This window comes from Cornus florida, unplaced genomic scaffold (assembly GCF_030987335.1).
Source record: "Cornus florida cultivar Cherokee Brave unplaced genomic scaffold, ASM3098733v1 CherokeeBrave_3.0.0_Hap2_Chr09, whole genome shotgun sequence".
NCBI lineage: Eukaryota > Viridiplantae > Streptophyta > Magnoliopsida > Cornales > Cornaceae > Cornus > Cornus florida.
Window position 1 is genome coordinate 94,616,791 of NW_026775579.1, and position 10,931 is coordinate 94,627,721.

Consider the following 10,931-nt stretch of genomic DNA (forward strand, 5'->3'; position numbering starts at 1 on the left):
TCAGAAGACTTGGCTTTCAAATCATTATCTTGTGATTCTTCTACGGTTTTGTTGTGAGACATTTCCTCAACAACATGAGCTTTTACTGTTGTTTCTTTAGAATCTTGCTTGACATCACGATTTCTGGTTTCTTCTTCAATGAAGATGTGTTGCATTAATTGTTCTAGAGTAATATCTTCCCTTTTGTGCACGAGCTTATTCCGAAAATCCTTCCAAGATAGAGGGAGTTTTGTAATAATAACCCCTACATGGAAGTTCTCATCAAGAGACATTTTAGCAGTAATAATATCATTTGATATGAGTTGAAATTTCTATGCTTGCTCAAAGATCGACCTTCCATCTTCCAATCCACCTTGAGATCTTCTCGTTGATCGAACTAACTTGATCAGACGGCGTCTTGTCTCCTAGAGGAGTTGGACATGGCTCAGTCAAGACATAAGCAATTTTCAATTGTCGAAGGAAAAATTCCATTTTTCCTTTCCACCGAAGGTAATTTTTACCATCAAAAGCCTCGATATTCGGTTGAAAAACCAAAGAAACAACGTTGGATAGCAACGAAGATGAAGCCATTGGAGAGAAAACTATCTTCAAATTGTTGGAACCAATATATTAAAACGGGGAATATCGAGGCTTAAAGGCGCGTAATCACTTTTTGAAGATAGTTGAAGCCTCTCCCACGTGCAACGGAAGACAAATGGCAGCACTATCTCCGGGATTTGACTAAGCCCAGATATCAAAACTGTATGTTCATGAAGGTTGCACTTCTTCTTCATGAACCTGTGTATTTATCTCCGTCTGATCAACAGAAAATGTGAAACTTACACACTCAAACTCAATAGTTTGAAAACATTTTTTTTTTTGTTTCAAATTTCTTTTTCTCTCTTACTTGAATTGAGAGTGTGTGATTTCTAGGCTTCGTATGCCATACTATTTATAGTAAAATATAAGAGACATAATTAAATAAAGTATTTAATATAACTTTAAACTTAACTCATAAATAACATATTAATATAGTTGATTTAATTGCATCAGGTGAAGATCATTTGAGTTAGAAAAAATACTTTATGTCTTCGTAAGTAAATAGTAAAGTCAAAACTTAAAGCCTTCATAAATATAGAGTTGCTAAAAATTAATTTGAAACATAACTTCAACATGAGCATGTATAAAAAATTAATTGACCAAACTTATGATCAAAAAGTAAAATTCAGATAATAAAAAGAAAAGCTAATAAGTCTGTAGAGAATGAAAAGCTGATTGAGAGAGAAAATTGTTGATATACATTACCATGAAAAGCTTGTATTCTCGAAACTTAATTTTAAAATTGGGAGTGTTATTCAGAGGAGAGTCGCCACATTAAATAAAAATTCAACTATAAAAGTTGTAATTAATGCTTTTTTTTTCTTATTTATTTGAAATTATAAAACTTCAACTTTTAAGACTAAATTACCCTTTAAAATTATTTTTCTCTTTCTTTTTCTATCATGAAACAAATTTAATTGAAGTAATATTCTCTTTGCGACTGTGAATAGCACAGCACTCCTCTTAAGATCGGTGAAGAGAGAGAAAAAGGTGAGAGTTAAATTGGTGGGAGTAATTAATGAGGGCAAGATGGTTATTTTAAATAGTTAATATTTTGGAATAAAAGGTATTAAAAAATTAGGGGTAAAATTGTCTGTTCGTATATTTTTAACGGTGTCAGTGATGAAAAAGTAAATTTAGGCTTAAATTATTAATTTTCGAAAGGTATATATATATGTAATATTTGTTCATATTTCAGGAGGTGTCATTGAAATTAATCATAACTTAAAAGGGTTTAAATATTAAAATGAAATAGTAACAGCAGGAGGAGGTCCATAACGAGAAGCCCAAAACAAAGCCCTTGACTTATACGTAAGGAAAACGAGCTTTCAATAGTTGTGTAACGTGTAGTACGTAATTGAGAGAACTAAGATTAATTAGTTATAATTTTATTTAAACAGAGACGGGTACTGATTATTGGCGGGTTTTTATGTTTAGAGAGACATACAGAGGAGAGTGACCGACACGCAGGAGGACTGGTGAGCGCAGACACGGATCTACAACGAGCTCAGTATGTTCCATCTGCTCGAAATTTTTTATTATTACATTTTATACTTTTAAATTTATATATTTTTATACTTATGTCTACAAAATTTTAAAATTATCACCCCCTTAAAATTATAAAAAAATTCCTTTATATAAGTAAAAATTTTCCAACTGAAATTATAAAAGAATCCCTCTCATATGCGTGAAAATGAAAGTAACAAAGAAGGTTGAACTGTTGGTGAAGGCGATCAACAAGCTCAGGAGTGAGGTGGTGTATTCCGACAGCTCCATTCCAAAGGGGATTGTTCGAGTTCATACTTACCCTGAGGATGAAGCTTCGCTCAACAAGATGATGAAGCTCGCGAACACGACGATGGTTCAGGCCATGTCTCTAATGGCAGCTGACATCCACACCAATTACTTGGGTAAGGAAACTACCCTCCAATTGCTGCGAAATGGCGAAGCCAGCTGTGGTTCTTCCCACCCATAGATTCGGAGGTTCTAGTTTTATCTCTCTCTCTCTCTCTCTCTCTCTATATATATATATATATATATCTATATATATATATATATAACATAGGGTTTATGTTCTTCAGTAGCAGGGAAGAAGGGAATGTGTATGTATGTTTGGTTGTTTTTGGTACTTTAGTCTATGTTAGTGTTTACGATGGTGGTGGTACTTGTTAACTCTGTTCCTCATTTAGTTACATAGCAATATAGCATCATCTATTATGTGATCTATGTTTTTGATGGATTGGTATTGTGATTTTAATTTTCCTTTTGTTTGTTGGTTGGGTTTATGCTTGTTTGAATTTTTAGGGTTTTTGACAGACTTTTTCTTGTTCTTGAGTGAGTTGAGTGCGGGACGTCATGCATCCGCATAAATTTGGGCAAAGAAAGGTTTAAGGTGGTTTTAGCATGATAAATGTTTGATAAAATGCCCACTAGTAGTCCGTGTTTAATAGTAATGATTTAATTTTATAACATTAATCTCCAGCTCAAGTTAACATGGAGTATCTTGCTTTTGTTGGTACACTATCACTATATCTGTTGCTTGATTAACTCTCAAGGTGCAGAAGGACTGTATTGTTTATGAGGTGCAATACTGCAATATTGCTGAGATTGAGGGTGAGGAGGACGAAGACTATAAATACTATAAATTCAAATGATTTGTTTTGTATGCTATTACTTTGGCAGAATTATATTTTCCTTTTAGTTTGGGGTTTTTTGTACTTCTTTGAACTTGGCTCTTTCTTGTGTACTGATAACTATAAGCCTGCGTTGGCTTGATGCTGCCGTATTTGGTTGTGCTTTGCTTTATCCATCTTCACAATATCTGGTATTACTATAGGTAATAGGTATGAGTGCATCCCAGAAGTTCATACTAAGGCATAACATCGTTTATATATGGTGGCATTAAATACGTTCAGTAGAGTACTAGCTGGCTAGAACAATATGCACATGTATTGCCAACATATAATATGATAGCCATTTGGAAATTTGTGATTATTGTTTTACAGTCATGGGTGACTTAATAGGAGAAACTGGGGTTGCAGTGCCATTGACACCCATACTGCCATTGAAAGTGCAAAAGAGTGTCCCTTGCACGCGGATCAAACCAAGGAGACTGCTGACAAGTCCAAGTTATGCTTCGGCCGATTGGGGTGGGAATAAAAAAGGAGAGATTTTAAGGCCATGGTTGTTGTGATGGTAACTAGAAGATGATTGCAACAATACATTTCTCTAAGGACGGAAAGCGAGCAAGCGTACCAAATGAATCCTTTGTAATAAAGAAGTACAGAAGGAGTCTCCTCTCCAAAAAAGGCCTGTCACCAGGAGAAGATTCTTTGGACAATATGTTGTTAAGTTGGAAACTGATACTTGCAGTGGGTTCTCTTCATTTACCCAATTTAAGGGCAAGGAGAGACCATGTTACTGCAGTTTTTATTGACTAACTTTAAAAGTCTCTCTGTCTCTCTCTGTCATACACACACACACACAGGGGGGAGTGGAATTTAAATTATCTCCATATAAGTCAAGAGGGGCAAATTTTCACTATGTAATGCAGTCTATCACCATTAAGCATGCCATCTTTGTGGGCTTCACCCTACAACCCAAATCTACTGCCGGCCTGTTAGCTTCATTGACATGCATCTTCTAGAGGTAATTGCTCAGAAATCGCATATACTTATATATACTTTGAAGTTTGAAGTATCCTTCAGTACTTTGGCATTCTTTTGCAACCTGCAACCTTTTATGACTATCCCTCAATTAAGTCTTACTTTTGTAGCAGCAAACTGTCTGTATATATACAATGATATGCAAAAAACACTTCAGGGTTAGTTCAAGTGTTTGCTATATCTTTATGTATGATTATACTTATAAAAAATATATATCTTTATGTATGATTATAGGAATTGTGATCACTTATATTATTATAGGACTTATTTTAGATATTCTAGAAATTTAGAGGGTGTTAAGTTGTTAACATTCCTAATAACCCCTTTTCCAAAAAGGACTGGTACATAGGTCTCTAGCTCTTCATTAAACTAGCCTTTTCCAAACATTCCAATAATCTTGTGCAACCAGTTGGATTTGCTTATAGTTCTGGTTCTTTTTTGATCAGAATATGCTGAATGGCGACAATGCTTGGTTTTGACATATAGAGCAGTATTCCATATCTTGCTTGAATATCCATTAGCTGAATTTGAAAAACAATCAATTCAATAGGTTAGCCACTAACATGAGTGTAGTCCATGATTAGGCAACTTGCAAGAGAACAAAAATGTAAATCAACTGACCTTGATTGTGCGACTGATAATGTGCAGGAATGGCTCAGAACATGTGGATGTGGACCAAGATATGTGATCCCATGGAGAAGGCAAGTTGAATTGAAATGAATACTTGTTCATTCCAAGTCTTCTACTCAAGCAATTGGTATTTTTTTTTAATCTGAGTTTCTCATTTTTTTCCCTTCGAAAAAGTAAAGAAGGGTTTGCACCATATTGTTCAGTGAATTGGGACAACTTAAAAGCTATAGAGTCTGAAGAGGCAGTTGTGCCTCTTAAACATGATCATTCCAAGCCCCATTCAAAATTGTCCAGACTATTTCTCACCCCAAAGAATACTCGACCAATAAAAATATTATCTCAAAGAGTTATGTTATTCTAATCGGCTCTACATGTGAGGGTCTATATATATATATAAGTCCGTGCATGACTGGACCCAAGTGGGAAAGGGAAAAGAAAATTAACTGTAAAAAGAGGACTATAAAGGTAAGAGAATTAATTTTATCAAATAATAAACAAATTGCAGGATTAACTTCTTGATGTGAAATGAACTAGATTGGTTGTGTTTTGAAATTATGTACTCCATATGTGTGTTTAGGAGTTCTATTTTTGGCTTTCTGTAAAAAATATTGTAGACTTTTGTACATTTTATCTATCCTTTAATTGCAAAGTAGAGTTTTGTGTGGCCTGTGGTTGTTATTCCATATGATAGCATATGCTATCTTTTTGTGGAAAAATGTGTTACTACTAGTTTTGTTACTCAATCCATGGGGATTATAAACCTTGATCAGTTGTTGGCCAAGTATCCACCTCTTTTTCTCTCCATATCCATCAGCACTCTCTGTATACATCCTTACAGTTGTTTGAATGAATAGAAATAGGCAAGAAAAGTCATTTGTTGCATTCTGAATTTCTGAGTCTTCCTTTCCAGTCCCAGTTGCTTGCTTTTGTGGTATTACTGAATACCTCAGATCGTTATATATAGGGTGTGTGTGTGTGAATTTATTCCACTTTCATTTGTTACTTTTTTTCCTAGTTAGTATAGCAGACTACAACCTTTGGTGCTCGTTTGTTACTAGTATTGTATTTGTAATATTGTAGACTGATGTCAGGGAGATAACTTATTTGTGATTAATTGCTTATTATGTCACCATCAAAGTTCACAATTCATGACAACAGTTAAAGCATGTTCAGACTTAATGCATAGATAAAAGCAAATACCAAAGATGATCTTATGTTTGCATAAACTAGTGGACTTAACAAAATATTAAAGCTTAAAGCACAAACTAATCGATCAAGCTTCTTCAACTATCTGCTCTACATTTTCTATAAAACAACAATGCCAAGAAAGAAGCAAAAGCTAAGCATAGCATTGGAAGTACAGATACTAGTAAGTTAATACCAGGCAGTGTTGAATATAGCTCTAAGAAGATTCTGAATCCCTTACTACTAGTTACTATCAGGTCTAACAGCCTTTGTGCTTCTGGGAAAGCCAACTGAGAGCCAATTGAAGAAGCACAACACAATATAACAACCAAGAATTATGTTTACAATCATCTTCCCTGTGGATTTACTATCAGCGAGAAGATTGCATCCGGGCTGTCCTTACCATTGTCACTCTCCTCTTCAATGCTTAACAATTTTGTATGCATAACATAAGCATTATTTGCCTTCTGTTCTGCCACCAGGTTAGGTCGATCAGGATTGAGCTGCAACTGGAGTGCAAATTCAAGATTCCAAAGCACAGCACCCATCGAAGGCCTATCAATGCCTTGATCAGACAAGCAATTCACAGCTGCTTCTGCAAACTTTTGCAAGCAATTGCAATTAATCTCTTCCCTGATACACGGATCAATGATTGTCTCAAGAATTCCCTTCTTGTGGCAGCTCAATGCCCAATCTGCAAGACTAACTTGTTCATGTGGAAGGCTTGAGTTAAGCGCTGGCCTACCACATAACACCTCAAAAAGGACTACTCCGAAAGAATATACATCAGACTTGTCTGTCAATTTTTGCCTTCGAAAATACTCTGGATCCAAATATCCGAAGCTACCTTTCACCATTGTACTAACATGGGTTTCGTTCAGACTAGCACCTGTTCTCGAGAGACCGAAATCTGAAACTTTTGCAACCCACTTATCATCCAAAAGGATGTTTGTAGTTTTAACATCCCTATGAATGATGGTATACTTTGCACCAGTGTGAAGATAGTGAAGGCCTCTGGCAGCACCAATACATATTTCCAACCTTTGTTTCCAAGAAAGAGGAGGTTTTTTGCTGTTATAGAGATGCTCTCTCAGAGTTCCATTGGCCATGTAATCATAAACCAAAATCATCTCATGCTCTTCTTCGCAAGCACCAATCAGAGAGACCAAATGCCTATGTCTCAGCTTCGAAAGCAAATCGATTTCAGTTTGGAACTCATGAACTCCTTGTTCTGAAGATGGGTTTGACCTCTTAATGGCAACTTTAATCCCTCCATCAACTATGCCTTTGTAAACTTTCCCGAATCCTCCAACACCAATAACTTGGGACTCATTGAAATTCTGAGTTGCAAGTTTTATCTCCGGCAAGGAAAAATGTCGACAGAGAGCTCCACCTAGAGTTGAAAGGCTTTTACTGCCATTTGATTTAGGTGCTGATGAGTATGAGCTGCCATAGAGTGGCAACCAACCAGCTATGCTGGACTTCTTTCCATTGTCTATGCGCTTTTTATGCTTGACAAAAACTATGATTGCAAGAACTAGAGCACCACCAGCCACCCCTCCTCCAATCCCACCAATTAAGGCGCTTCTGCTGTAGGACTGTGATTTCGCAAAAGACCTCTCTTCTTCGCGAGACAAGGCCTTTTGAAGCATTGGCGATGGCACAGGGTTTGGCCCCGCCAAGTTCCCATCCGTGTCATTGATCTTGAAGATCTCCAATCCATTGAGAATTGCATCATAGAATTCAGGATTCATCGATAAAGAAGGGTGAAGAGCCACCCATAATTCCCCATTTTTGTCGTTGACATGAGTTGCAAAATCCTTGTACACTGGCACTCCCATTGACCCTGCCCACGCAATCACATCAGCAGATTGTTGTGCTGTCTGGTTGTTGATAAAAATATCGAACACCCTCTGGTTAATCTTCGAAACCTGGTAGTCGCAGAAATGGAATCTCACAACATATGTAAAATTTGCATCAACCTGGAATACCCATGTCAGGTTGTAGTTCTGATTAACTCGGGGATCAATACCCATTGTTCTCGCGGTGCTGTACACATCAGCAGGAGCAATGTACTTGGGTACATTGGCAGGATACCGAATTGTGACATTCTTGTCTGCTTCAGAGGTGACACCAGAGGCTGCACCGTATAAATATGGCGAGTCATCATACCATGTTCGGCTAAGTGATGAATCATTGTTTGCCGGTATGTACTGCCCACCAACATTTAGTCTAAACATAGTCTGCAATGCAGAGTGATTTGCATCTATGAACTGTGCCGAAAACCCAACCATAGGTACTGATTGAAAAATTTCGGGCATGGAAATAATCTCAATGCCATTGATGAAAGCGTAGGAATCATTGTCCAGCGAGGAAGGGGTGAAAGTGACAGTGAGAGAATCAGATTGGATTGGTGGGACAGAGAATTCTCTGATGATATAAGCCTGTGTGAGGGCTTGGGCTGTGATTGAGGCACTGAAATTGCTGAGAAGTGTGTAGTCGTTGATATTAACATTGAAAAGAGCAATGGAGGGATCGAATTTGCTGTAAGAAGATGGATAGAAATGGAGTCTCACCCAATGGCGTGTCTTGGGAGAAATGCGGAATTTGTATGTAAATTCAGATGTGAAAATTCTGGCATTCATGTAAGGAATTGTGGAAGGCAATGAAGGATCTTGGTATTTAGCTTTGGCCGGAATGGAATCCGCAGAAGAGAGGAACTTGGAATCCGGAATCCAATTCCGGCCATCGGAGTCTCTTGCCTCACTCGTGACACCACAGGTCAAAACAAAGGAATCAGGATTGGACTCAGAGCTGTTGGTTGATGAAGAATGGATAGTGTTTATGATGAAATAAAAGCAGATTATAAAAAACAAGATATGGGTACCAAAGTTCATACCTAAAAGAAAAGACCCGTTTGAGGGAATTGAGAAAAAGTGAGAAAAAATGTGGCCTACAGGAAAACAGATCCAAGAGGAAATGAGAGAAAATGTCTGTTTTCCTGTACACCTGGGAGGTGGGTGTTCTAATTCAGTAAATACATTAATCTAAACCATATTTCATGTGCATTAAAATGCAGAGATTCTCAAACTAACCTCGATTATTCATTGATTGAACAGGTTGAAACAGAGGAAAACCAAGAAGCCAGATTTGGGTGTCCATTTGTGTTCGTGTTTCATAGGTAAGAAGTTGGTTAGAGAAGAACGGTAACGTTAATGGGTTTTTGATGGGATTAGTTATTAGTTGTTTTGAAACGACTGGGGCTTCCTTTAAATATGGCGCCACCAACTGCCGTTTCTTTAGCTCTTGTTACCAAATAGTAACTTCACATTGATTAGACAAGTTGTGATCCCTACACTCCAACCTTGCATTTTCAATGTTCCCACCATTTATTTTTTTATTTATTTTCATTTGACAATATTTTGAGGGACGGTATGAAATTAATATTTTAAAATTGAAATTAGTGAAAAAAAACTCAAACATTGAACCAATTTTTTTTTCTCCTTAATTTTTTGAAGTCGAGCACACTCTAAAAACAAAATAAATAAGTCTTTCTTCAGCATTAGGCATGAGAAGAACATGTTAACCTTTAATTTTTATAGTCGTGGAGGAATAGGGGGCAACTCTTAACACTATGAACATGAGTTTGTGCATCAGTCACTGAATCAAGGACAAAGGGTGAGCACTTTATAACCACTTGATTCAATGGTTGAGTGCGTGATCGCACAAGGTCAGGGATTTTGTACATCAAACTATGCCGTTTTGAAACGCAACTCAAAACGGGCCACTCAGAATTTCAATGGGCTAACTTTGGACTCTGTGTTAATACGTCAAAATGACATCATTTTAGTGGTACACAGGACCTTGTTGCGGAATCATTGTTGCTGGAAAAAGTGGGCCAACACTAACATCCTGCAATTCATAACAGTCCTAGCCGTCGATGACCCAGTGACTGATGGCCCAGATCCAAAATTGAAAGAGATAAGTAGGCCCAAGTTATGTACGTAAACTCACAATCCAAAATTGGCAAAGGATTGGCACTTGGTTTTTTTCTATGTTATTCATTAATGAGAAATACAAAGGAAGCAAATTGAAAATTAAAGGATCAGTTTTAGGCTTCAAATCATTAATTGCAAATAACAAGAACAATACTCTTTATAATTTTTTTTTTTTTTTTTTGAAAAAAACCAACCACAATATAAAGACGGTTAAATTTCACACACGCAACAGAAATATAAATTTTTTTTTTTTTTTTTTTTGAAAAAAACCAACCACAATATAAAGACGGTTAAATTTCACACACGCAACAGAAATATATATATATATATATATATATATATATATAATTTAGTGGTATCTATCCTAAGGTAGAAGGTCAGGAATTAAAATTCTAAAGTGTAAAAAACAAACTGGTTGAATTTTTTTTGTCATAATTATGGTGATTTTGATATATATATATATATATATATATATATATATATATATATATATATTAGTGATCTCTTGCTCCCCATGGAGTAAGAAAATTCTTCCGCACTTTCTATAGTGAATCTAATGGTCACATTTCAAACCTATCTATATGCTTTTATTTTAATACAAAACTACTATCACTATTTTTAGTTTCCAAATTTAATATTTATCAATATAATTAATTATAACAATAAAAAGTAAGTTCTAAAAAAATAAAAATAATGATAGTATAATAATTGTACTATTAAGTAAAATAATAAGAAAAATAACTAATTTACAAAGGAAATCTGAAATTTTATAGAATAGTAGTATGTTTTGTTGTGAATCTCCTCATTAAGTCAATAAATTTTTGTTATTATAGTAGAACTAGAAAAAATATATTGTGCGACTTATTATGACAGA

The 10,931-nt window shown here is 35.8% G+C and overlaps 1 protein-coding gene and 1 long non-coding RNA gene across 3 annotated transcripts; one reads left to right on the plus strand and one right to left on the minus strand.

The window, feature by feature from the left end:
* The first annotated feature begins 2,016 nt into the window (after window positions 1-2,016).
* On the plus strand, window positions 2,017-5,526 carry LOC132275354 (uncharacterized). Of its 2 annotated transcripts, XR_009470607.1 has the most exons (3): window positions 2,017-2,089; window positions 2,309-4,227; window positions 4,893-5,526. It is a non-coding gene; the product is annotated as an uncharacterized LOC132275354 (long non-coding RNA). The 2 variants fall into 2 exon arrangements; XR_009470606.1 differs by lacking the exon at window positions 2,017-2,089 and having other exon boundaries at window positions 2,096-4,227.
* A 564-nt stretch (window positions 5,527-6,090) lies between these two features.
* On the minus strand, window positions 6,091-9,286 carry LOC132275353 (receptor-like protein kinase ANXUR1). The gene has a single exon (XM_059776821.1). The coding sequence runs from the start codon at window positions 8,954-8,956 to the stop codon at window positions 6,407-6,409; it is 2,550 nt and encodes an 849-aa protein (XP_059632804.1). The 5' UTR covers window positions 8,957-9,286; the 3' UTR covers window positions 6,091-6,406.
* Between the last annotated feature and the right edge of the window lie 1,645 nt (window positions 9,287-10,931).

Bases quoted from the DNA above. Each gene is read 5' to 3' on its own strand.
- LOC132275353 (XM_059776821.1), bottom strand. From the start codon at position 8,956: ATGAACTTTGGTACCCATATCTTGTTTTTTATAATCTGCTTTTATTTC.